General features: G+C 52.9%; 3 protein-coding genes across 10 annotated transcripts in view; 1 reads left to right on the top strand and 2 right to left on the bottom strand.

The window, feature by feature from the left end:
- Positions 1-12,461, bottom strand: part of SLC26A11 (solute carrier family 26 member 11) — a 27,348-nt gene extending 14,887 nt beyond the window's left edge. The window contains exons 1-9 of one of the 3 annotated variants that reach the window (XR_014078513.1): positions 12,251-12,323; positions 10,890-11,113; positions 10,132-10,324; positions 9,678-9,763; positions 7,661-7,740; positions 6,455-6,597; positions 3,862-4,037; positions 3,347-3,419; positions 861-911 (exon numbers count right to left, since the gene is read on the bottom strand). Coding sequence is in view for 2 of the 3 variants with exons in the window: in XM_081575758.1 (XP_081431884.1) it covers positions 861-911; positions 3,347-3,419; positions 3,862-4,037; positions 6,455-6,597; positions 7,661-7,740; positions 9,678-9,763; positions 10,132-10,324; positions 10,890-11,113; positions 12,251-12,461 (1,237 nt within the window). In the remaining variant the exon portion in view is untranslated. Of the gene's footprint in view, positions 1-860; positions 912-3,346; positions 3,420-3,861; positions 4,038-6,454; positions 6,598-7,660; positions 7,741-9,677; positions 9,764-10,131; positions 10,325-10,889; positions 11,114-12,206 lie in introns of all 3 variants that reach the window. The other 2 variants (XM_081575758.1, XM_081575759.1) reach the window with 2 other exon arrangements.
- SGSH (N-sulfoglucosamine sulfohydrolase) lies at positions 12,428-24,111 on the top strand. Of its 6 annotated transcripts, none has more exons than XM_081575764.1 (8): positions 12,428-12,556; positions 13,676-13,836; positions 15,327-15,432; positions 15,641-15,791; positions 16,139-16,295; positions 16,657-16,738; positions 17,224-17,427; positions 22,420-24,111. In XM_081575764.1, exons 1-8 carry the CDS (start codon positions 12,460-12,462, stop codon positions 22,443-22,445), a joined length of 984 nt encoding a protein of 327 aa, XP_081431890.1. In that variant the 5' UTR covers positions 12,428-12,459; the 3' UTR covers positions 22,446-24,111. The 6 variants fall into 6 exon arrangements, with proteins under 6 accessions (XP_081431890.1, XP_081431889.1, XP_081431887.1 ...); XM_081575763.1 differs by lacking the exon at positions 22,420-24,111 and adding an exon at positions 18,495-21,013; XM_081575761.1 differs by lacking the exon at positions 22,420-24,111 and adding an exon at positions 18,217-21,013.
- CARD14 (caspase recruitment domain family member 14) overlaps positions 19,517-26,391 on the bottom strand; it is a 21,173-nt gene continuing 14,298 nt past the window's right edge. Inside the window, 6 exon segments of the mRNA XM_081575757.1 lie at positions 19,517-19,800; positions 20,416-20,531; positions 21,220-21,341; positions 23,335-23,508; positions 24,551-24,674; positions 25,373-25,436. Of these exon segments, the coding sequence (XP_081431883.1) occupies positions 19,605-19,800; positions 20,416-20,531; positions 21,220-21,341; positions 23,335-23,508; positions 24,551-24,674; positions 25,373-25,436 (796 nt within the window). The 3' untranslated portion in view covers positions 19,517-19,604.

Genomic DNA, 26,391 nt, shown 5'->3' with positions numbered 1-26,391 from the left:
TGAGGTTGATTCCAGCTATGAAGCAATTCTGACCCCGGCCTTCCCTGTGTGAGTTAGATATGACTTTTCCTGTGTATAACAGAAAAAGGAATCCCATTGCCCTGAAGTGAGGGGGTTGGAGGGGGTGGCTGAATAGGGCAAGTGTGCACAGGCCCAAAGTGCCCAGTCCTGCTGGGGTCCTTCATGGTCTGAGTTCCTTCAAAGCCACACTCCTTTCATGAGATGGCCGGCCAAAGTGAAGCCTTTGATTAATCTGTACTGGACATACCCATGCCTGGAGCCTGGCTGGGAACTCAGAATGGAGTTAATCAGCCCACATTCATCACCACTGGCTTGTCAGCAGCCCCCTCAGTCAGTGGCCTTCACAAAGATGACCAGAGTCTCCTTGGTTCCGCAAAACCCACAGCCAGTCATAGGTTCAAGGCCTGCCCTCAAGACAGCTCAGATGACACTCAAGGTACAGTCCTCTACGGTCAGGAAGGCTGAAGCCAACTTGAGTCCTAACTCATCCACAGGGTGGAGCAAAGGCAGCCAAGATCCTGCAGGCTCACCTGAGATCGTACCTGGCCACATTCCTCAGCCATCTGATCCTCACCCTGGAAGCCCCTACCCCCAAGCCCAAGAGGACCATTCCAGCTGTTTCCCAACACAAAACAGGCCACAGCCCTCAGGGTCAGGTATACAGCAGGTGCTCAACAAGCCTCAGTCAGATTGGACACCCGAGGTTGGTATCCTACTTCTAGCGATTAAACGAACCACCAGAGATGGGTGCAAGGGCCCCACTCAGGCCAGCTGTGCACCCTGTGTGTCAGCACCACCACCACCCAGACCCCGAGAGCCGCCCGCTGCTGGAGTCTTACCGATGGCCAGCAGCTCCTGGTTGGAGTTAATTCGGTAATTATTTTGAGAAGCTAAAGAGAACGGACAAAACATTGTTACTAGATATATATCATCAGGAAACTGTTTATGAAAAGAAAAACAGGAAACCAGTTTCTCCCTATAGCACTATGTTTCATAAATATAAGGTATAAACACAGATAAAATATATACGTACATGAAAAGGTATATGTGTGTCTGTGTGTTTACAAAAAAAAACAAAAAAGAGTAGAAAGACACAGAGTGAAATGTTACCAGCAGTTAACTGGGGTAGTGAGGGAGATTATAAATGATTCATCTTTTCTTTATCCATTTCTGAACTGCCAATATTCTGTACAACAAATATTGCTTTTATAATAAGGGAAGAATGTCTTAAACTAAAAGCTCTCTGGTTTTAGGTCACAATGACTAGAGAGTCTCAGATGAGGCCTAGATAGATGAGCAGAAAGATTTAGGGGGAAACCATGGAGGAGCGTGAATCTTAAGACAGCAGTTGGCAAACTTTCTGTAAAGTGCCAGACCATCAATACTTTAGTTCTGTTTTAATATTTATTTGTTTGGCGACATCAGGTCTTAGTTGCGGCACATGGGATCTTCTGTTGCAGAGCACGGACTCTCTAGTTGCAGAGTGTGGGTTTAGTTGCCCTGTGGCATGTGGGATCTTAGTTCCCCACCCAGGGATCGAACTCATGTCCCCTGTATTGCAAGGCGGATTCTTAACCACTGGACCACCAGGGAAGTCCTCAATACTTTATTTTTTTTTCCTACTTTTTAATCAAAAGCATTTTTTTTTTAATTTTTTATTTTTTTAAATAAATTTATTTATTTTAGTTGGGGGCTAATTACTTTACAATATTGTAATAGTTTTTGCCATACATTGACATGAATCAGCCATGGGTTTACATGTGTTCCCCTTCCTGGACCCCCCACCCACCTCCCTCCCCATCCCATCCCTCTGGGTCATCCCATTGCCCCGGCCATTTTTTAATGCTTTAGGTTTTGAGGTCATACCCTCTGTCACACTGCTCAGCTCCCCATCGTGAGACAAAGTAGCCATACACCATGAAACAACTGAGCAACAGACCATCTTAAAATAAAACCTTATTTGTGAACTCAAATAGGAATTTCATATACTTTTCATGTGTCCCCAAACCTAATCTTCTTTAGATTTTTTTTCCAAACATTTAAAACGCAAAAGCCATTCTTAGGTGATGGGTAGCAGGCCGTGGTTTACTAAGCCTTGATTTAAGAGCGCGACAAGCTTTGCAAATGAGCACAGAAGTCAGCGGACTTGAAAAGAAAATAAGAGTTTTCTAAGTAATAAACAAGATGAGTAAAAGTTGTCACATGCAGATTCCAAGATATGCCCCTCCAAATTAAAAAAAAAAAAAGGATCAGAAAAATAAAAACTAAACAAGAAAGATGTGAGCTGAACAGGTTGCAAACTGAAATGTAGTGTGGTCTTGAGAAATTGTTGGTGTTTGCAAAGGAAAACCCCTTAGAATGAACACTGCTTTAGAGTCTCCTTGGAATGGTCTAAGGATCCAGATGCTGGAACTTCAGGGAAGGAAAGAATCCTGGAACAACCTGGTCTGAGCAGTAAACACAATTTAGGTAGTCATAATCACATACACGTCATATATTTGAATTTTAACCTTTACAGTCAAATTAGATTCAAACAAAGACTTAACCCTGTTACAGAACAGAAAGAACACGTCATCCTCATGGACAACACAGAGCACAAGTCCAAGGACCTAAGACAGACGCGGGGACACATGAAGGGTTTGGCAGCCTCAGCTCAGGCAGAGGGAATCAGTAATGAACGGCGAACATGTAAGTAGATTAACATTTCCCAGCCTCTGAGGGGGAGAGGAGGGGACAGACCAGCTGTGTACAGACACCTGGGAAGGGTACCTTGTTAAATTTTTAGGAATTTTGCTAATAGGTTATCAAATACAGCCATTATTACCAACTAAATGAAAACTTTCAATTAAATCAATTACATTAAAAACAAAGATAATACTTAAAATGTGTTCGTTCCTAATGTACTCGACTACCTTTCATTATGACCAATGAAATTACTTAGCTGTATGTGCACAGTGGATAGTGGCTATTTCATATCTCATCACAAGACCTGAATGTTCGGACTCCACATTCAGCTTGAAATTAGCTGGCAGCGGGAGGGTGTACACCACACACAGAAAGTTCAACTGGCAAAGGCTCAATGCAGAACCTTTCATGTCCACAGAGAGTGGACGGTCAAATATTTCCAGCTACTGGAAGAGATTTTTCACTGACAATCCATTTTCACTATTTTTTTTTTTCAAAAAACATAAACATGTGTTACTTGGATAAAAATTCAAAGTTTTAAAAATCAGAGCAGATAAAAGCAAGCAGGAGAGCAGGCAAGCAAGGCAGGCTGAGCTCCGGGCTGAGGTGCCAGGGAGGGCGTGGGTGGTGAGCATCTTACCAAAGGATTTGGCCACTGCGATGCTCTCCAGGAGACCCATCAGGGGTACCACGACCAGCCCGGCCCCCATTCCCTGGGAGAGGAGAGAGGGGTGGTGAGTGACCCTCTGGGGAAGGACAGAAGAGGTCTGACCAGGTAGTGACCCAATAAGGCAAGCACTGGCTTGTCCATGTCTGACGGAAGCAAACATAACTTTAGCAGCAGGGCTGTGAGCTCACACTGCAAGGAGCAAGACACAGGGCAGAACACAACCAATTCCTGCTCTGCCAGCGTCCATGGTGGCGGAAACACACCTGGGCGCAGGCGGAAAAAATACCCATGGTGTCCCTTGAGGCTGTGCCTAATCAGGAATTCATTCACACCTGTCTCTGTACCTGAGATGCATCTTCCTGAGGACGCAGCAGTCCGAGCTGAGGTCAGAGCTGCCCGTCTCTAAGCTGATGCATCAGGAGATAGCACCAGGGCCAGAGGCACTGCAGCCTCGGCCAAACTGGCCGGGTTCCGTCTCTACCCACCTGTACCATCTCGGTGAAGGAGACTGTCCCGTTGGCAGTGGTCACTGAGAAAGGAGGGATGTGGGCATCGGGGAGTCCCTCGGGTGTCTTCCCAGTTAGAACAAAAGGCTGGTATCCGGTCACCTGGAAGGAGTATGCGACCAAGGCAGCAAAGGAGACCACCAGGGCGTTGCGAGCTAGAATAGATGGGGAGAATGAAGGACATTAGCAGGATAAGCAGGGTCATCTCCAGAGAAAATTATAATCCTACGTATGTATGTACATACAAAGTTTGTTCTCTGACAATAACAGAGTTACATTAGAAATCAGTAGCAAAATACTAATTAGAAAATCATCAAATATTTGGAAACTAACTTCTAAAAGGCTCCTGGTTCAAAGGAGAAATGAAATAATCCACTTCTAAATAATCCACAATTCAAAGGAGACGTCAAAATGGAAATTAGAAAGCATTTAGAACTAAATGAAACTGAAACTATAACCTATCTAAATTGTAGGCTGCAGCGAAACCAGTGCTGAACAGGGAAATTTATTATCCTGAACACTGTATCAGAGAAGGAGGAAGGACTCAAAGACCTCAGCTTCTGCCTTAAGATTTTGAAAAGGGAAGGTAAACTAAAGATCAGCCAATGCAAGGAAATAATAAATATCAGAGTAGAATCAATGAACTAGAAGAAAGCAACGAAGAGATCAATGTTGAGAGAATAGAGAGAAGCAAAAGTTCTGTGAGATAAAATCAATACACTTCCAGATCAGCTGATAAGGAAAAAGGGCAAGTGACCCGGGAGCAAGTTCTCACTCTGCCTCATCCTTCCTACGTGACCTTAAGAAATCTTATTTGGTTTGTCTATTTTATGTTTCAGAGCCTTACTTCCCTCATTGGCAAAACAGGGAAAATAATACCCTATCCTCAAGGCCATGATGAGAATCAAAAGAAGTGATGTTTGTGAAGTGCTTCCTGAGAGTCTGCATTTCCAACAAGTTTCCAAGCTGCTGGTCCAAGTCCACACTTTCGGTGTCAAACTTCTAGACAAGAGAACCTGTTTTCATTATCTTACAGATGACTATACTAAAGTGCATAAAATTTTGAAAACAACTCACGCAAGTGCCAAATGGCCAAGCTAGGACTTGAAGCCAGGAGTTTTGCTTTATTCTTAAACAGGTTTTTTAAGTTACCTGTAGATGGCTGGAGGAATACAGAAAAGGGTATCTTAGAAACTCAGTTGTTTTTATTTTTTGGCCACACCTTGCAGCATGCAAGATCATAGTTGCCAGATCAGGAATTCAACCTGTGCGCCCTGCAGTTTCCACTGAATCACCAGGTAAGTCCTCAGGAATTTTCACTATAAACCCACTGCTCTTCCACCCTCACCACCCTCTGGAGTGCTCAACATTTACCCATGGCCTTCAGGCTGCTGAACAGGGTCTGGTGAGTGACTCGAGGGACTGAGAACCAGCTGGAGAATCTGGAAGTGATTCAAGGGCTAAGAATCTAGCCACCCCTTCTTCTCACATGTGGCTGGATTTCACAGCCACCAAAGAGTAGGTCCAAGTGGGGTGATTTCTGTTCCCTTCAGCTCTGATATTAGCACTTCCTTGCTTTGCTATACTTGCCATTCTATCTCGGTGTCACCTACTGGCAGCTCAGTGGAGAGATTTCTATTGACACCCCACTCCCATCCCTCACCTCCCCTACCCAGAGATGGCCCTTCAATCAACCAATGGTCTCGTGAACTCTCCTCATCTGGCAGCCTGTCATCTCAGCCTTTCTTTATAGATCCTCTGGTTGATTCCAGGCCCAAAGCAAAATCTTTACCCTCTGAAAGTGAAAAGTGAAAACTGCTCAGTTGTGTCTAACTCTTTGCAACCTGGACTATACAGTCCATGGAATTCTCCAGGCCAGAATACTGGAGTGGGTAGCCTTTCCCTTCTCCAGGGGATCTTCCCAGGGATCGAACCCAGGTTTCCCACATTGCAGGTAGATTCTTTCCAGCTGAGCCACAAGAGAAGCCCAAGAATACTGCAGTGGGTAGCCTATCCCTTCTCCAGCAGATCTTCCTGACTCAGGAATAGAGCCAGGATCTCCTGCATTGTAGGTGGATTCTTTACCAAGTAAGCTATTAGGACAGCCCTTACCCTCTGCAGCTGCACAATTAAAACAGGACCAGTTTGTCTCAGTGGAACTAGTTTTTTCCTCCAGAGACCTGCCAGGGTTTCTCAGCCTTCGCACTGCTGTTTTGGATCAGATCATTCTTTGCCATGGGTGACTGTACACTGCAGGATGTTTATCGATGTCCCTGGTCTCCACCCATCACATGCCAGAAACAGCTTTGCTGCACAGGGCTAACCAAAAATGTCTCTGGACATTGGCAAAAGTCCCACGGTTGCGGGGCAGGGGCATGGTGTACAAAGTCATTCCTGGCGGAGAACTTCCGCTGCTAAACCAGTTTCCAGGCCGGCTGCATATCAGAACCACCTAGTGAGTGATGTGAGAATCTCGAGGGGTGGGATTCCGATTCCTGGGGTGACCACAAAGTGAGCCCAGGTTATACAAGACAACTGTGGAAGTGCTCCCTCAGCCTGAAGGCTCCCTCACCTGTGGTGGCAGTCCAAACCAGCCCATGGCTGAGCCGCACTCCGGTGGGCATCTCGGGATGGACAGGAGGCACGTGGTCCCGCATCAGTTTCAACACCAGCAGCAGCACCATGCAGACCAGCCCCAGCACTGCATCGCCCACCCTGCAGATGGACACTGGTCACTGCCCAACCCCATGGACAGCACCGGCCTTCTGGCCTTTGGATGCTGGAATGCTCTTTTTGCTTTTTCCTAAGAAATCTGTGCCCCTATTCCACTTCAAATCTTTATTCAAAACTCAGTAGGTATGCAGGCCCTAGGGGTTGAGGGCCAGATCACAGTGGTAGCTGCACTACGACTCACAGTTTCAGTTTGTAGCTCTCTGGGCTACAAATGCCTAGTTGGTTCCAGAAGACTCACTTCTGACCAGTCCATCTCCATCTCCACTGCCCCCTGTGACTCCCACCAGGTATATCTTATGGGCCTGGAAACCTCAGCAGCAGATCAAAAGGGAAGACGACGATGATCACAAGGTTCCTCCCCGACTCCCTCCAGGTAGCTCCCCCTACAGCTCCCTCCTGGTCATTTCTTCCTCTTGCCCCTTCAGTCAGAGAGGGGTCCTGACCAGGAGCCGCCGGCACAGGCTCCTGTGTTCCTGTGGCCAGGAGCATCTCCTATTTGTCCTTTTAACCCACTGGCCCTCTGGGAGACGCAGCTACATCTCAGGGAGGCACTTGCTGAGGGAACCGCCTCTACCTGCCGCCCATCCCTTGGGAACCTGCGTTATCTGCTGGCCTCGGCCTCCCCCTGCCCTATGTTCTCCTCTTCGCTGAACTATGAATTCTTTGAGTGACAGACTGCCTGCCCCTCCCTTTCGTGGTCTCTTCTTATTTCAACCATCTGAGAAAGCCCTGCATGGGGTCATGTTGACTGGCGCACTGGACTGACGGGAGAGGAGCTTCTCAAGCTTCAATCAATATGCTGGCCAATCACCCGGGGCTCTTGTCAACCTGACCAATTCAGGTCTGTGCCGGCCAGTGTGTGTATATCTTACCAGCTGCCAGGTGATGCCAATGGTACTGCTCATGGGACCCCTGTTTAAGCAGCAGGGCCCCAGAGAACTGGAATAAATGCTACCTGGGAGTGGAAACGGGAAGGGGACTGGGAGAGGGGTCTACAAGGAAGAGCTTACTAATACCAGGGGGAGAAACTCAGCCGACCGGGTACCTGGTCTCTCCGATGTTGTGGAAAGTGTAATACACTTGCAGGAAAAACTGCCTGGGGATGTGCTGCAGTCCCAACAGGTTCTGTTCAAACAGAGATTGTGGTTAGACAACCTTCTGCAACATAAACCGAGGCCTCTCCCTTGCAGCGTCTTAATGCTGTTCTAAACCTGGAGTCCCCTACCCCCAAGCGCCCTTCCTGAGGGAACACACTTGCTGGCTCTACTGGGCTTATCTAAGTCCATTCCCAAAGCCCCCCACGGGCAGATGGAAGTCAACCCTCCCCAAGGGAGAGGGGACGCAGAGGGCATTTCACGCTGTTTCAGGCCTTTGCAAATTATTTTCCTGTCCGAAGAAGATCAGTATGGCCGACCTCAAGCCAAGGAAACTCGTTCAACAAGTGCCCTGGTTAAGGGTCCAGGGTCCGGAGTCCTGGGGCCCCGACCCGCCCGAGCTGACCGGCCTCCTATCACCTAGCGGCCCGCCCTCCACAGCATAGGCCCCACCTCCGTTGGCCCGAGACCGCGTCTGTCACTTGGAGGCCCGCCCGCCGGGCACGGCCCACTACCGGAAGGAAAAATCTGCGCAGGCAAGCAGAACTGCGCGGGTGGGGCCGGGGCGGGGGCGGCCCCCGCCAAAGCAGCAGCCCTCGTCAGGGAGAAGGGGCGCCGCTCTGTGCTGTAGTTCTTTATCTGGCTGGGATCAGAAGGGGCAGTCGAGGCCAGACTCCGAAAGTGGTCAGGCTCCAAGGACCCCAAAAACCCTCTGTGCACACAGCCACTGAAGGGGAAGGACACTGAGGAGGGGGACACACACAGGGGTTTCTGTCCTGGGCAGGGGACTCCGGTTTGGGCAGGTCAAGGGGAACCCCACCCCACCCCACCCCAGCCTAAAGGCTCTCAGAGGGCTGTCATGACATAGTCAAGGTTTTGAAGACAAGGCCTACGGTTGCCGAATAGGAATGCGTGAAGCAGCTACCCTCTCACTGTGTTATGAAAAAAAGAGCATTCTTGACACTAAAAAGGAAGGATAATGTTTCCAGAATAAAGGACACAGCATCCCACGAAACAGCCTTTGCCGAGCTTACCCTGACATATGTGTGTACATAATCTATCCTTTGAATTTACCCACATTGTTCTAGGCTGTTTCCTCCCCTGTAAATGGAGATAATGATAAGCCTACCTCCCAGGGGACTTGTGAGAACTAAATGCAGGGTGCATTCAGTCCCGCACCCAAACGGGTCAGCTACCTTAGTCTCTCTCACATGCACCCTCTGGAGCTTTGTGTTCTCACTTTCTTACTTGGCCTCCATCCTTGAAGACTGTCGCCGGCCAGACTGAAGCGGAGCCTGACTGTGGGAATCACACCATGGAGAGCCTGGTGTGTGCATGTGTCTGTGACCCTAAATCTCTACGATTCAGCTGAGTTTCATTCTGCACAGCACAGCTTGGGACAGCCACTTTGGAAGCAAAACAGTCCCTGCCCTCCAGGCCCTCAGAACCCAGTGGAAGGAGAACAAATGATATCCTCAGATGACCAATGATTACTGATTCCAATACTTGCCACAGACTTTTAAATGGAAACATAAAGGAGCATGATATTTGAAAAACAGTGAATGAGAAGTTGGGGGTGGGGAGACATAAAAATGAAATCACCTAGCTAAATTAGCTTGGGGGAGCAATTTGCTTGTGGAAATTTTGGCAGTATGCTTGTGATTTGTGAAGACCTGATGGCTGAGTGTGTATCTGAGGCTGCAGAACTCTGTGAGGTGAACCAAACACTTAGGCATGAAAACTCTGACAAGTGTGGGGGCTATCATTACTGGTTCCCCAAATTACCTGTGGTAGAACTTGGCCATTACTCAACATCTCCCCCAAAGGATGGTTTTATTAATGGAGACTCAGGTCAGCACCACAGGCTCTGGACCCTCAACGAGCAAGAGTTTGACAGGCCTACACATACCAGGACCCGGCCTCAGTCCTGTTAGCCGGCAGGTGCCCAGGGCCAACTAGTGTGCCTACCTTGATCTGCCCGAAGCCGATGATGATGGCAGCAGCCGAGGTGAAACCTTTAATGACGGGACAGGAGATGAAGTCCAGCAGGAGCCCTGGACAGCCAAGAGGGAACACCACGCTGGTCCCAGCCCTACTGGCTCAATGTGGGCTGGGAGAGGTGAGGGTTGGACTGGGGCTAAAGACTAGTGGGGGGCATGCCCTGTTTGGGCTGGTTTGGAGAGCAGGAGAGACTACGGACTGAGCCCCTGGGCACTTCTCCAAGTGTCCTGGCTGAGCATAATAGAGAAAGGCTGAGAGTCATCCTTCCTTAGACACACACACACTGCGCGCGCACACACACACACACACACACACTGGGATAGCCCTTGAAATGCAAAGAAGCAACTGCTGAAGGCATGGCATCCCCAGGAGGAGAACTGTAGTCCCCCACCCCCATGCCAGAAAGGCCCGAGAGTCTTACCTAAGCGCAGGAGCCCCATGCCTAACTGGATGCAGCCCGACAGAAAGGCCAGCAGCACAGCGTACGCAGGCTCGTGGAAGGTGTAGAAGGAGACCAGGAGGGACATGATGGCCGTGGGGCCCAGAGTTACATCTCGGGAGGTACCCAGAAAGAAATATACGAAGCACCCCATGAAGGCAGAGTAGAGGCCGTACTGTTGGGCAAAGAGAGAAGTGAATACCCAGGAGGCACACGGCAGACCTCCAGGGGTCCCTGGTGTAGCTGACTGAGCAGAGGAAACTGTGTTGTCTGTTGTGTATCTTACGCACAGCAGTACATACAGGCAGGGCAAACTGCTTACCCTCTGTTCCCAAGGCTGTGGACCCACAGTGATTAGGGGCCTCTTTTCTACCCACACCCACCTCGGCCTAGTCCCTGAGTCCCACTAGGGACTCTTATGTCTGAGTCCCTGAGCCTGAGAAAGGGTTCTTAAAACCAGGGTGAGTCATCTCAATGGCCCCATCAGGCCATCCAGAACTAGCTTGGTGCCTCTGTGTGACAACTGTGACAAGAAGGGTTACAGGGGCACGTGTCTTCCCAAAGGCCATCACATGCTCTAGGTTATAAAATAAGGCTTTGTGGGACTGGAACCCAGGGTCCCCCCTTGTCTGGAGGGGATACTATGCGTTTCTACTCTGTTCCTGAATGAGCACTAAGGCCTGGAGTGGGGTCAGGCTGAGGGGAAAGGAGGTGGGGGGCAGCAGGGGCAGCCATCTCACCTGGGGAGGGAGTCCAGCCACCTCGGCATAGGCCAGCGCCTGGGGAATGACTGTGAGTCCGACTGAGATCCCAGCGATGAAGTCCATCTTTAGGGCGTACCAGGTGTAATCAGGCAGCCAGCCCAGGAAAGGCAGCCACTTCTGCATGGTCTCAGTGGACCAGCAGCAGGACATAGGGGCAAAGCCCTTGGGTGGCTTCATAGGAGACATAGGAGGCGACATGTCTGGAGGGGGGTTAGGACACAGACCAGCAATCAGTGTCTGGGCTTCAGAAAACCCAGCAATAAGGGAGGAGGGGGTTGCCCAGAGACATCAAAAGATGCGCCATTGGTCTACTCCCACGTAGAGGGGTGGAGCCAGACGGGTTAAATCTCCCCCCCACCTTGCTGATCTCAATCAGGAAACCAACAGCTTATGTACAGAAGCCCCCAATGGAAGGTGCAGTGCCCCCTCCTAACCGACTGCTCTCCCCGAACCCCACCTGCCCAGAGCCTAGGTGCCTTCTCTTCCTCCATCAACTCTGGCCCAGAAAGAAAAAAAAAAAAAGATTTCTCAATGAGAAGCCTAATGGTAACGAGACTCAAGGTTTCGCTTCCCAGGAAAATTTATTTCCTTTTTTATTCCCCGCTCTCCCTGAAAATTTAACGGGGAGCAGTGCAGAGAAAAGCAGGTCCACGGGGACAGCCATAGCTGTCCGGCGAGGAGTGGGAGGGGTGCCTGGACGTGCGAGCGCCCTGAGGTTTTCCAAGTGCGCACCACAGCAGGCTCCACCCACTACGGCAGACTGCGGCGCTGTGGTGGGGGGGCTCCCATCCCAAGGCTGCGCCTCACCCCAACCCCCACCTGTGGCGTTTCATCTTTAGAGGAGCCCTAGGTATTCTAGTCGGTTCTGAACGAACGTCAGCGGCTCCCCCACTAATTCGGGTCGCGCATTCTCTGGCGCCCCTGGCGCGCAAAGCCCGTCTCAGCCCACCCCCTACTCCTGACCCCCGCGAGGATGTTCCGGACAGAACCTGCCCCCCACCCCCAAAGCCTCTTGCCCCGGACGCTGGGGTCTAAGGCGTGGGGATCCCACGCCAGCCGACCGTCTGTGGCCTTCTAGCCCCAGCAAGACGGAGGGTGTAGGGGACCTGGGTGGGGATGAAGTGGGTGGGGATGAAGTGGGTGGGGATGAAGTGGGTGGGGATGAAGTGGGTGGGGATGAAGTAGGTGGGAGCGGGGTCCCCGGGGGAGGCTCCTGCACTCTCGGACCGCATGTCGACCCCCGAGTCGGCCGCCCACCAGCGATCCCGGCCGGTACCCGAGCGGCTCGCTCACCCGGTCCCGGTCCCAGGCCCCGCCGCCGTCCGCCGCGCACTCACCGGACGCCACAGCTCCGGGTCTCCCGTCGTCTCCGCCGCTCCGGGTCTCCCGTCGTCTCCGCAGCGGGTCTGCAGAAACCGGAGAGGGAGGGGGAGCGGAGCGGGGGCGGGTCCTGGGCGGGCCTGGTGTACACGTGACCGAGGGTGGGGCGGGGCGGCTCTGGTGCTCACGTGACCGCAGGGCTGGGGGCCAGGCTGGAGCCGCCACCATGCGCAGCTCTGGGCAGGTCTGCTGGGTGCTGCTGCTCTCCGTGGGTCTCTGTTGTGTACACCGGGCGCGTCCCCGGAACGTGCTGCTGATCCTTGGTAAGTGCTGACCAGCTGGCACCCCGGACACCGCCCTCCACCGCTGCCGGTTAGCGCCCCCAGAAGCGGCCGGTGCTATCTCTCAGTGCGCTGCAGCCCCCATATCCATTCGTTCCCCGTCTCCTTTCTTTGCTGGTCCCAGACTCTTTGTGGTCAGCTCCTTGGAGAGGCAGGCAGAGGCGGCCCTGCCCACTGGAGGGTCTGGAGGGGTCGGCACCAGCATTCACACTCCTCTCCTGCCCCCGGTTCTGATCCTGTACCCCGGAGCAGCCAGGCTAACCCTGCGGTCTCCGCCCCCCAGGGGAGGCGGGGCGGTTTTCCAGGGATTACGGAGCGGATGCCAGAAGAAGGGCTGGTGCCCAAGGCCCCAGAGACCAGCTAGAATGCCCTCGGGCTCTCATCTTCTCCCCAGCAGTGATAACCCCCTGTTTGCCCTTCCTTTTTAGACCCCAAAGCGCTATAGCTCAGCTCTTCTCCTTCTGGCTGAAGAGAGCAGCCCCCAACCCACCTTTTCCATTGGCCCCCACCACTCTGAAACCCAACGTTCCTCTAGCACTCCGCTGTTCACCAGACTTCCTGTTTGGGTAACCAGGGCCCAGCTCTCACAAGACAACCCGAATCTTTCCTCTTTTGAGGTCTGGCTCTCTGCCAGGGTCTCGCTTTCTGATTAACATTGTGGTCTTGGGCAGGCCCTTCAACTAATTGTAACACAAACAGCCCTACAGCCCTGCACTGAGGGACCCCCTTCAGCTCCCCCACTCTTAGGCGCATGGGCAGAGAACCTGCACGTGGATCCATATTCTCATGCATGTCTTCAGAGCCCAGGACTGCATGGGTATCCCTGCCTGGATCTCAGGGCCACCTGAGTTTTCTCTCTGCCTCCTAACATGTTCACCCACTTTTCATATATGTCTTGTGGCATTCTCACTCAAGTAACAGGCCTGCTGAATATCATGCCCATCTAGGAATCACACCTGCTAGGTATCACACCGCCCAGGTATCATACCCGCCTGGGCATCACTGGCCCAGACCACTGCAGCAGGACCCAGGTCTCTCACTTCCACATGCTGCTCCTTCTGAGCCCAGCCCACTGTGTCCTTTGTTTTCCATCTTCCTCAGCGGATGACGGAGGCTTTGAGAGTGGTGCCTACAACAACAGCGCCATCTCTACCCTTCATCTGGACGCCTTGGCCCGCCGGAGTCTTGTCTTCCGCAATGCCTTCACCTCCGTCAGCAGCTGCTCTCCCAGCCGCGCCAGCCTCCTCACTGGCCTGCCCCAGGTGAGGGTGGCAGGAGGGCAGGAGGAGAGAGTGCCCCAAGGCCTCTGCTGCTGAGAACACCTCCCTGGTCTCCCTGGGCATTGTCCACCTTCCCTCCCTCACCCCCAGCCAAATAGTCCAAGTGCAGCCCTGCTCCACCACTCTGTGACTGTGAGCAATTACTTTCCTCTGTGAGCCTCAGTCTCCTCACCTGTAAGATGGGGTCATGATAATAGCTCACTCCCAGGGTTACTATAGGATTGGCCAAGTTAACACCCTATGTGTAAAGCTCATAGTAAGATGCCTGGCAGGTATTTGCTCAGCCCAGTGTTCATTCTTGTAATGATATTGTCCCAGGAGCTTGTGTGACAGTAAAAGCTGCCATTTAAGGCACTTACTCTATTTTTATTGAGCCGATACACACACACACACACATATATATATAATTTTAAAATTTACTGTTTTAACTGTTTCAAGGATACAGCTCAGTGGCATTAAGTACATTTACATTGTTGTGTAACCATCACCACCATGGACGTTTTTATCACCCCAAACTGAAACTGTGTCCCCATTAAACAGTAATTCCTTCCTGCCGCACCACCAGCCACAACCACCAGTCAACTTTCTGTCTCTGTGAATTTGGTTACTCTCGGTACCTCACGTAAGTGGAGTCAGACGGTATTTGCCTTTTTGTGACTGGCTGGTTTCACTCAGCATAATGTCCCCAAGCTTCACCCGAGTAGTGGCACGTGTCAGTAACTCGCTACTTTTCAAAGCTGAGTAATGTTCCATTGTGTGATAGAGCATATGTTATTTATTGATTGATCTGTTAATGGACACTTGGGTTGATTCCACCTTTGGCTGTTGGCATAGTGCTACTGTGAACCCAGTGTACATGGGCACTTACTCTTGATGTGTTACTTTACAACATTATTTTATAGAAGCACAGCTATGGTCTGTGCATTTCTTTCTAAGAGCCTGAGCCAGTGACGAGAAGGCCTACATAAAGAGGAGACTGTGACCTGAACACAGAAACTTCCTGAAAGGTTAATCAGGCAGCTCTAGGCCATGCTCACCTCTGGACAATGGGCTGCAGGAATAAGGACAGGGCTTTACCTTCTTACATTTCTCTAGTCTGAGTTTATAACATATGACAATTTGTTTCATGCTATAAAACGGCTTGCTGGGATGGCTTTCACTCAATAGTGTGTGGTCTTGATAGAAAAATTGGAAAGTATAGATATGCAAAAAGAAGAAAATAAAGGCTACTCCTAATTTTGGTGTACATTCTCCCACTCTGTTGTATTTCCTGCCAAAGTCCCATGGGAACGACCTATGGGCTTGTTGGGTGGGAAGTGAGAGACGGAGAAAACCTCTCCGAGGACGCTAAGTCAGGAGCCTGTGAAGGGCCAGGTTGGTGAGCTTGGGAGAGCGGGAACTTGCAGGGGGGAATGAAGGGCAGGGGGGGTAGGACCAGGTAGCATCCTGCATCACAGCATCTCTGCTCGCAGCATCAGAACGGAATGTATGGCCTGCACCAGGATGTCCACCACTTCAACTCCTTCGACCGGGTGCAGAGCCTGCCACTGCTGCTGGGCCGAGCTGGCGTTCACACAGGTGAGGGGCTTCGTGTGGCCCCAGGGGCAAGAGAGCAACTTCCTACCCTGCTCCAGAGATCCTGACTGGGCTATGGGCACATGAGAAAAAGGGCTCCACTGCCCTTCTGGAGGCCACAGCAAGACACAGGGTCTGGGGAGCAGAGAAGGGGGCAGAAGGGAATGGGAGACCAAAGGGGCTCTGAACAGGCCTGTCTCTCTGGCTCCAGGCATCATTGGGAAGAAGCACGTGGGGCCGGAGATGGTGTACCCATTTGACTTTGCGTACACGGAGGAGAACGGCTCTGTCCTCCAGGTCGGGCGGAACATCACTAGAATTAAACTGCTGGTCCGGAAATTCCTGCAGACGCGGGGTGACAGGTGCGCAGAGAGTCCCGCCCCCTTACTGCCCTCACCTAGCCAGACCTCTGGGCAGTTAATACTGGGTGCAGCTCCCAGAAGCTTTGATTGGGATTCTTGGAGTCCTCAGACAGCTGGGGTGTGGGCGGGAGAGAAGATTCCAGATACTCAGAGTTGATCTGGTCAGAGGAAGAGGAGACATGAGGAACCTGAGGTGGCACAGATCACAGGTTATCAGTTGTAGGGGAGTAGGCAAAGCTGAGGGGTGTTCCTTCCTGAAGGATGAGGCTCCCCAGGGTAGAAGTAGGCTGGGTGGGTCAGCCATCTGACCTTGACCTCAACGCTCAAGCCCAGCCTTCCACCTGCAGGCCTTTCTTCCTCTATGTCGCCTTCCATGACCCCCACCGTTGCGGGCACTCCCAGCCACAGTACGGGGTGTTCTGCGAGAAGTTTGGCAATGGGGAGAGTGGCATGGGGCGGATTCCAGACTGGACCCCCCAGACCTACAACCCAAAGGATGTGCAGGTAGGAGGGCCCCTCTCCATGTTTCCAAGAACTACCCTTCTTCCACTTGGTAAATCTGGGGACCTGTGCTCCTCCAGTGGGTTTGCAACCCTGGCCCCAGGTGTGTAAGAAGAGACTCTTTGACTCACTGGAGCCAGGTCCCCATCCATGGGATGGCAGAGAGAAGGGAAAAGACATGGAATGATGTTCCCAGATGCGTAGATCTTCTGGATTAATCCATTCAGGAAGGAAGATGATTTCAGGCCCTGGGAAGAGGGCTGGCACCTATATCTCCCACCCCAATTTAAAGACTGGCCACTCTGTCTCCTCCCCCAACCCATCTGTTCTAACCTTGACTTCCCACCCACCTGCCCCATCCCAGGTGCCTTACTTCGTCCCTGACACCCCAGCCGCCCGAGCTGACCTGGCCGCTCAGTACACCACCATTGGCCGGATGGACCAAGGTGGGTTCAGGGAGCCCAGGCGATGGGATAGGGCACATCTCTGGCCCCCAGCTTAGACCAGAAGCCAGAAGGCAAAATGTTGTGGGGTTGTGTTCCCTTTGGGGCCTCTGAGGGAGAGTCCTTGCCTCTTCCAGCTTCCTATGGCCCCAAGTGTTCTTGGCTTGTGGCTGCTTCACTCTGATCTCTGCCTCTGTTATCATATGTCTTCCTCCCGTGTCTTCTCTTTAGTCTTTGTCCTTCCTCTTTATATAAAGACACTTATCACTTGATTTAAGGACTGCTTAGGTACTTTAGGGTTATGTCATCTCGAGATCCTTGTCTTAGGATCTGCTGGACGAGAGGCCTGGCTGGTGGGAAGGAAGGCAGGGGTGACTGAAGGAATTGATGGTGCAGGATTTGATGAAGAAATGCAGGAGTGCACACACATTCCTATGACTGCGTGTCTGCCTGTGGCTGAGCTCTGCTCTCCCCTCCACACCTCGCAGGGATTGGACTTGTGCTCCAGGAGCTGCGTGGAGCAGGCGTCTTGAATGACACCCTGGTCATCTTCACGTCCGACAATGGGATCCCCTTCCCCAGCGGCAGGACCAACCTGTACTGGCCAGGCACTGCAGAGCCCATGCTGATATCGTCCCCAGAGCACCCAAAACGCTGGGGCCAGGTCAGCGAGGCCTACGTGAGCCTCTTAGGTAAGACTTTGCATCCCATACAGCAGGGATTGGGTGGCAGTGGGTAGTGGGGGAGGAAGTGAATGTTTAGTGGGACCACAATGTCCAGATGTTGCTCCTTAGCCACTACCTTATGTGGTTGCCACTCCAGTGAGAAAGGGGTGGTCACCCCCATTCTACAGTTGCAAAAATCAGGCTCTGAGATGTAAAGTAAGAAGCCCAAGGTCACACAGCTTGTAAGCACCAAATTTGGATTCTAGTTTGGGTCTCACTGCCTTCACGCCTGTCATTTTTCCACTGGACCACTGGGGAGCATCAGTCACCTGGAGCACTTGCTAGGATCCAAATATCCTACTGCATAGAGTCTGATTCAGTAGGTCTGGGATGGTGTCCAAGAATTTGCATTTCTGACAAGTTCCCAGGTGATACTGATGTGCCTTAAACCCACTTTGAGGGGTTAGGGTGGTAGCATGCTTGGGCCCCCATGGCTCAGAGCTCACATCTCCCTTTGGCCCCAAGGTCAGGGAGTGTTGTGGCTGCAGCACAGAGCAAGAATAAGTCCCTAGGGCCGTTCTTCAAGGATTTTAGAATTGTGGGTATCACCGAATTGGGGCCTCCTGTTATATTGAAGGCATGATAGCCCGGAGGGTGATGCAGCGGCAATGGGTTGACGCATAGCAGCTACTCCCTGGTGATTTGATGTGTGAGGCAGCCCACCAGCTTCCAGAGTGGCTTGGATTCACCCTTTCCAGGGGGCTGGACCTGATGCCCTGGAGGGCCTGCCCTGCTGAGATGCCATGTCCTTTCCAGATCTCACGCCCACCATCTTGGATTGGTTCTCCATCCCCTACCCTAGCTACGCCATTTTTGGCACAAAGACCGTCCAGCTCACTGGGCGGTCCCTCCTCCCAGTGCTGGAGGCGGAACCCCTCTGGACCACGGTCTTCGGCAGCCAGAGCTACCACGAGGTCACCATGTCCTACCCCATGCGCTCCGTGCACCACCAGAACTTCCACCTCGTGCACAACCTCCACTTCAAAATGCCCTTCCCCATCGACCAGGACTTCTATGTCTCGCCGACCTTTCAGGACCTCCTGAATCGCACCACAGCTGGCCAGCCCACGGGCTGGTACAAGGACCTGCATCACTACTACTTCCGGGAGCGCTGGGAGCTCTATGACAGGAGCCAGGACCCCCACGAGACCCACAACCTCGCTGCCGACCCCCGCTATGCCCAGGTTCTGGAACTGCTTCAGACCCAGCTGGTCAAGTGGCAGTGGGAGACCCATGACCCCTGGGTGTGTGCTCCGGATGGGGTGCTAGAGGAGAAGCTGTCTCCCCAGTGCCAGCCACTCCACAACGAACTGTGAGGCCCTTCCCGCCCCTACAGTAGGGGGCCCACTGTCCTGAGTCTGAGCCGCGTCCCAGCACATGAATTCCTGGGGGGTACCCAGGATGCTGCAGGATCCCTAACCCATGACAACGTGAGGATGGTCTGGGGACCTGCAGGAAAAAAAAGGCTGAGACATGGGGCTTCAGACCCTCTTGGTTCTTTGGAAACCACAGATGTTCTTGGGCCCCTCACTGAGAGGAGATGGATTTCCATGTGCCACAAGGGTGGCGGGTGGATGCAGACCACACTCAGTGTGGGGACAGCATTTGTCAATCCTAGTCTGGACAGGGAGCCTCTGAAGGACCCTTGGGCTTTCTTCTCCCTTCATTTTGCCCACAGTCAGGCTCCCGACCCCTGGGCTGGGTTTCCGTGAGACCGTTGATTTTTGGCAGGCTCCTCGAGTGACGGGTTTCATCCTGGGGTCTGTATGGGGCAGAGGTTGCCCTTCTTTGAGAGGGTCCCGGGATGAAGATGCCACTGGTGAATGTGTGAAACTGCCTCATTCACTGGGTGAATCCTGAATGAACATGAGTCTGTAGCACAGACGGCACTTGTAGAATGCTCCAGACCTACCCTGCCTCTGCCCACCTGGGAGCAGAAGCTCTGCCTGGGAAAGCCCAGAAAAGGGGCGTTCTCTTAAGTGGATGGGCTCCTGTTGCCCTCCCCACCCCCATCATCTCCATCCTGTGGAACATGTGGGGAAGCCACAGGCCTGAGCATTTTGTAAAAGCTTTTTATTTGAGTAAGATATATCAAAGTTCATTTTCTAAACTTGTTCATGACATAGGGGCCATCAGCAAGGCCTCTACTCTGTCCACACGACCTTCTTCTGCTCATCCGTGATGGCCAGGCGGATGCAGCCAAGCAGGGCATCCAGATCACTCCAGCTTTCAGGGGCCAGGCTGCTATATAGACAGGGCACTTTATCCAGCTCAGCCTCCTCCTGCCTGGCGGCCTCCAGGAGCTGATCCTCTGCGGTACCTAGCCGCTGCAGAGCCTTCCTGCCAGGGCCGGAGATGGGAAGGTGGCTTAGGGAGAGCCTTGCACCTGTCTCCCAGCACAGAGCCCCAGAAATGAGCTGCCAGCTTGGAATTCTAGAGGCCTGGATGGACCAATGATGCAACAGCTGTCTAGACGCCCTAGACATGGGTGGCCTGATTCAAGGTAACCAAATGCCTCATGAAGAAAATACAGCTGGGGCCCTAGATGACGTTGCACTAACAGAAAGTGGTCTAGTTTACAACTTCAGTTCTCAAATTATGAAGGGAGCAGCAGGATGTCTGGGTTTGTCCCAGTTATGAACCAAGTAGTGTTTTTCAATCTCTGCCCTCACCTAACGTGGTTGTACTGTTAACTGTACCCCAGGAAACATGTGGACTTAGCTGAGGTCAGGTTCTAGGGTCTCACCTTACTGTCCTCTAAGTTGCTCCCAGGGGCTGGGCTGCAGGACCTTTGTCCTGGGTGGTGCAGGGGAACTGCCCTGTGACATTCAGGGGCTGGCACAGGGTGAGATCCTGGAAACCCCGACACAGGCTCCGGACGTGTTCACCATGGGCCTCATGGGGAGTTCCAGTGCCCGTTCACACCCCACCACCAGCCCCCAGGGGTCGACCTACTTGAATTTCTTTGCCACCTTCTCATTGATGGAGACATGGATAATGATGGGGAAGATCTCCATCCTGTGCAGGACACAGACACTGTCCAGCTGGATGTCCAGGAGGGCGTGGGTGTTCTGGGGGGAGCGGGGAGAGAAGTAAGCCTCAGCCTCAGAGGAAGTGAGGGGAGCCCACACTCGGGAGATGTGGAGAGAAGGGTACAGGCAGGACTGAAGTTTGCAAAGGAGATGGGGAAAAGAATTTGGGAATGCCCTTTTGTATATGAGCATTCTTGCTGTACAGTTTTAAAAGTTTTCATCCATTTGACTTTTCACCTCTGATCTAGAAATCAGAGGCCACTGGGATTGAGGGAGGCTTTGTATGGAGCTCAAACCCTAGGAGTCAGTGGCTCCATCAGCCTCTTTAGGGGTTAGAAGGAGATGGGGCCATTGTGCTTCTGGCTCACAGCTGTTCCTAACTGCTTTGTATCAACAGAAAATTTTTATCATTCTCAGTGAGCTTTTCATATATTTGCCTGAGCCTTAAAACATGGAGTGTTATCTCCATTTTATTCATTCATGTAACAAATGTTTATTAAACATCTCTTGTGTTGAGGAAACAGGTTCAGGGAAGTTAAGTCTTGCCCAAGGTCACGTGTACCCTACATGGCAGAAACAGGGTTTGATCTTTCTGTGATGGAGCCAGAGATGAGCTAGGCACCAATCCCGGGTGCTCCAGGGAGCCCTGGGGATTGGCCCTTCCTGCTTTCTCCCCACACCCTCCTCTGGAGATGGAGTTCCTCCCAGCCCCCACCCCACCCCTTACCTTTCCCATGAGGGACTCGACTGCTCTGCGGGTGACACAGTAGAGGCCACCAGATGCCTCTCTCTCCTGAATGATGTCCCCTCTCTGGCTGGAGGTGTCATACTCCTCCTGGCTCAAGTACTCTGAAGGTGACAGTTGATGGGATGTCACACACCCAGCTGCTCCCTCAAGAGCCCATGCTGAACACCCCCACCCCTGCGGACCCCTGTGAACTCTAGGGGAAGCTCTTGCTAGAGTTTCCTCTTTATAAACCTGACCCTGCTCTGCTTGGAGGAGTCCATGCCCTGCACATTCACCATGAACTCTCAGACACAGTGGGTGCCCGGTCAATGCCAGGATGTGGGTGGATGGATGGAAGGTTGGGTGGAAGGAAGGATGGAGGAAAAGAAGGATGGACAGATGTAGATAAACCCCTCTCCCATCACTTCCCAAGCCCCAAACTTAACATGCGACTTCTTACACTGGAAATCCCTCAAGCCCTTAAATCAGTGGTCCTCAACCAGGGGCAATTTCACCCCCAAGGGACACTTGGCAATGTATGGAGACATTTCTGACTGTCACAGCTGTTGGGGAGGGGCTCTGCTCCTGGCATCGAGTGGGTTGAGGCCCAGGTATGTTACCCATCTGCGATGCAAAGGACAGCCCACAAGAGAGAAGGACCCCGAATGTCATGCCCAGGTTGAGAACTCCTGCCCTGTATAAACATGTTAGAATACACCCAGACTTCTCCCTTCTCCCTGAATAGCACCCACTCTCCCAGGTGAAAACCACACGTGCCCTCCTGCTAGCCTCCACCCTCCAGAGCAGCACAGACCCTGCAGGCAGCTCTTGGGACTATCCTCTCTTCCCTGCTATGGCTTTGCTGCACCACCTCTGGCCCTGAGGGTTCCACTGGTCTTTAGCTCAGCCCTAGCCAAGGCTTTCTCCTGTCTGTCTGCTATTCTGCTTTCAAAACAGGCATTCAAAGATCAGGCCTGATCCCGTCCCGTTGCCCACCACATAACACGGCACTTCCAGGCACCCACCGCCTCCTCCCCGTCCTACCTCAGTACTTTGCACATTCTGCTTCTCAGCCTGGACTGCCTCGTTCTGCTCACAAACTCCTGCCTGTCATCCCCACCCTCACCCCTACCCCTCTCCAAAGAATTCCCCTCTGGGCCACTTGTGGAGCTTAGACAATCATCCTGCCATGTCTTTCAGTGTCTGTCTCCAGAGGCGCAGACTGAACACCCAGGGCCTGTAACCTTCTGCACAGAGCCTGACACACAGCAGATGCTCACTGGAGGAACTGTGTGGACTACACTTGCTCCCCTCTGTCCCCTCTGTGAACTCCAGGAGAGAAGGACAGGGCCCTGTTTACCCTCACGTTGTAGCCTGACTCTGGGGCAGCCACCAACCAGGAATGGTGGATGGAAGAAAGTGCCAAGGAGTTAACTCCTGCTCTCCAGCCAGCTGAGCCCCCTTTCCTGCAGATCAGGGCCACTGGGACCCAGGATTCCCACTGGCCAGTTCATCTCCATGGCTCTGCATTGAGTGGCTTTGGGCAGGTGGATGGAGCCCTTTGGTTGTATGACTCCATGAAGTACAAACCTAGCTGCCAGCAGAGCTGTGCTTCCCCCCACCTCTCCCCCATCCCAAATCCATGTTCATCTGAAACCTCAGATTTTCACCTTATTTGGAAATAAGATCCTTGCAGATGCTGTTGGTTAAGAGGAGGTTGTACTGGAGTAGGGCGGTCTGAAATCCAATGACTGGCTCCTCATAAGGAAGTAACATGAAGGCAGAGGGACACACAGATGAGGAGGCAGAGATCAGAGTGTTATAGTCACAAGCCACCAGCAGCCACCAGAGCAGAAAGAGGCAGGAAGGATGCCCCCCGCCACAGCCTTTGGGGAAGGGCAGCCTGTGAAGACATCTTAACTTCAGACTTCCAGCCTTCAGAACACTAAGAGAATACATCTCTGCTGTCTTAAGCCCCCTGGTTTGTGGTCCTTTGTTTCGGCAGCCCCAGGACCACTCCTCTGTCATCCACCCCCTGGAAAGCAGATACAGCGTTCTGCCAAGGCCTCGCCCCACCACCTGACAGTCAGGTGGGACTCCCAGGTGAGAGCGTACCTGCTGGGCATTTCTTAAACCCTTGGAAGAGGCACAATTTCTCAATCAGGATCTTCCCAACCACCCGGGGCACGAAGAGCACGGGCCGGGGCCGGCTGGGCCTGTGGGGGTGCACCAGGGTATAGGGCACCAGGGTGAAGCAGCTCTCGGTCCAAAAGCACACGGTGGAGGGGTCTGTGGGAGGAAGGAGCTGTGAGTGGGCCGGGCGCCAGGCTGCAGCAGCCCCCGCCCCCAGGACGGCCTGTGTCTGGTTTGCTCGCTGCTGCAGCCCGGCCCCTGCAGTAACGGGCACACCAGGCTCCTGCACGATGCACCATGGCCTCCACACCTGCCCTGACTGGTTTCTTTGTACTTGATGATTAGATGTCCTGCTTCTCTAGGATCACCTTTATAGACTGAAGTTTAAACTCTTTTCCCCATTTGGCTCACTGGGAGGATAGAAAACCTGAGTTTATCCTTCCAAACGGTCTGGAAGCTTCCTGTGTCTTCTTCCCTAGCCTCACCCTAAGGGACACATGATCCCCCAGGGAGTCCTTCCCTCCCTCCCTGGTCCCTGATCTCCTCTCCTGGTCATTTCCGTAATATTAGATGCGGATTGGGTTGGGAAGATCCCCTGGAAGAGGGCATGGCAACCCACTCCAGTTTTCTTGCCTGGAGAATCCCATGGGCAGAGGAGCTTGAGGGCCATAGAGTTGCAAAGAGGAAGACACGACTGAAGTGACTAAGGACACAGGCACTCAAAGCACTTTTCAAGAAGAAAATAAACTCAAAACGATTTACCTATCTCTGAATTCACTTCTGCTTATCTCATCACATGGTTTTACCTGCACAAGGGTCTGTGCTGTGCTGGCCTCTGTCACAGCCACTGCCTCCCACCCCAGCCACTATATTCCCTGGGGCTTTTAAAAACGGCAGCTGTCTGAGGCCCCACTGGTTTGTGGAGTGTTGGGCATTTAGAGAATGTTTAGACTTTACTATTCTAAAAGGACTGCTGTCCAGATGACTGTACCAGTGGCTTCAGACCATCTTATCGGGGTAGGTTACGGAAGTAGGAGCATCAGTTAAAGGTCACTAAGGGTGTATAACAACTGCTTTCCAGAAGGGCACATGGACATCAATTATGATTCTTAAAACAGATTCTGGCCTAGATGAGTGGTGTTATCCTGACCAAGCTGACCAACCACTGTGGCCCCTGAAGACCCTCCACCAGCTCCACCTGCCTCACCTTCTACCCGGCTCAGGTCCGACTGGTTCCCTTCAAAGCTTGACCACAGAGGGCTAGCCTTGGTTCTGTCCATACTGACAATGCGGACCAACTTCCGGGCTCCCCCAGAAGGCTGCTGGATGAGGGAGAAGGAACGTCATACAGCGCTGGGGGCCTGCCCCCCCAAATCCAGGGTGATCGCTGGCCCCAGGCTGTGCCCACTGCCCCGTTGCAGGGGATGGGAGATGAGGGGTGGCCAAAGAGGGTCCTCAGGCTGAGCCCTCCCTAGGAAGGTCAGGGAGTGGGAGGCAGGAAGGAGGAGTAGGGCCCTCCCAGCCTAGCCCTGCCACAATCCCAGGGGCTGCCCTAGTGCCTTGCTCAGGGGCAGCTGAGTGTTCTATGTCGGGGCAACTTAACAATGCCCAACCTCAGTGGGGAATAAGAATGGGGTGCACATGGCAGGCAAATGGGGTAACCTGGGAGTAAGAGGCAAGGAGCATGCACGATATATCTGCACACAGTAGATCATGCAGGCTGGGCAGTACGCAGACCCAAGTGAAGGTTTGGATGGCGGGGAAGAGACACACCAGATCACCCCCCCTCAGGTCAGCAGCCTACACTCTCCATGTGGGACCCTCAGTCAGTGCCCACAGTTTTCCAGCCCACCCCAGGTAGGGCTGTGATTTTGTGGGTGGAAGGAGGGGTTGATCAGGCCCCTCCCTCGGGATGATGTGAGTTGGGAGAGAAGGAAGGCCGGGGGGGAGAGGCAGAACCCACCCGAGTGGGACCCCCATGTCTAGGACCTGGATGGACCAGGTGAGCCCCCCACCTCACCTTGCGGGTCACGGTGCTCTGAAGAGCCATGTCCTGCAGGAGGGCGATGAGCAGCTGCTGAGCCCTGTGCGGAGGAGAACGACCCCGGCCCAGCTGCAGGGAGGGCTGGATGGGAGAGGTGGGCCCCTGCACAGTGCTCTGGGACATCCCCCTGTCCCCACAATGGTCCTTCACCCCAGCAGCCCTGTAGTCCCCTGGGGTTCTTAAACACCTGCAGAGCCCCAGCCCACCCCTGGAGATGCTAACTGAATTGTTCTGAGGGAGGGTCCATGCAACACAGTCTGAGCAGGGTGGAGGCCACCACTCCAGGATCTCACCAGTCCCAGTGTGGCCTGAGGCTTTCAGCCTGAAATCACCCAGAGAGGGCCTGGAAATGCAGGGTCTCAGGCCTCTCCCTGCATCTGCCGAGTCTGATCTCCAGGTGGCAAAATTTGCAGTGAGGCTTGAGAGGAGCCGGACGAGACACCATGCTTGGTGACTTATGGTTGATCTATTATAGAATGTGATTCTGGGCAGGGGAACTGTTGCTCCCAGGGAGGGTGACTGGCTGTCCCAGTTGGCCTGGGGCTGAGGGGGTTCCCCAGGACATGGGACTTTCCGACAGTCCTGAACACACCTGCACAATGGGTCACCTCCCCCCAGGGGACACTGGCAATGTCTGGAGAGATTTTAGCTTGTCACCACTGGGTGGGGGGGCGGTAGGGGCACTACTGGCATTCAGTGGGTGGAGGCTGAGATGCTGCTCAGCATTTCAAAGTGCCCAAGACAGCCCCTCATGACAAATGATGAGCCAGCCCCAAACATCCATAGTGCTAAGGATGAGAAACTGGTCCCATACACCCTAGAATGCTCTAGGACTTAGGTCCATCCCTTTTCACAAAGGAAGCCCATCCAAGCAGTGAACCTGGTGGGTCGCACGTTGGAGATTCCACTTCTTGGAGGTGCCCCACCCCGTATCCCTGGGCAGCAGAGGGAGCCTCGGGAAGGCTGTTTCTCCTGGGCAGGAGGGGACCTCCCTG

The sequence above is a fragment of the Giraffa tippelskirchi genome, chromosome 3, assembly GCF_054371585.1.
Source record: "Giraffa tippelskirchi isolate mGirTip1 chromosome 3, T2T-mGirTip1v1.2.pri, whole genome shotgun sequence".
In the NCBI taxonomy this organism is placed as follows: domain Eukaryota; kingdom Metazoa; phylum Chordata; class Mammalia; order Artiodactyla; family Giraffidae; genus Giraffa; species Giraffa tippelskirchi.
This window is presented reverse-complemented; position numbering and strand designations above follow the sequence as displayed.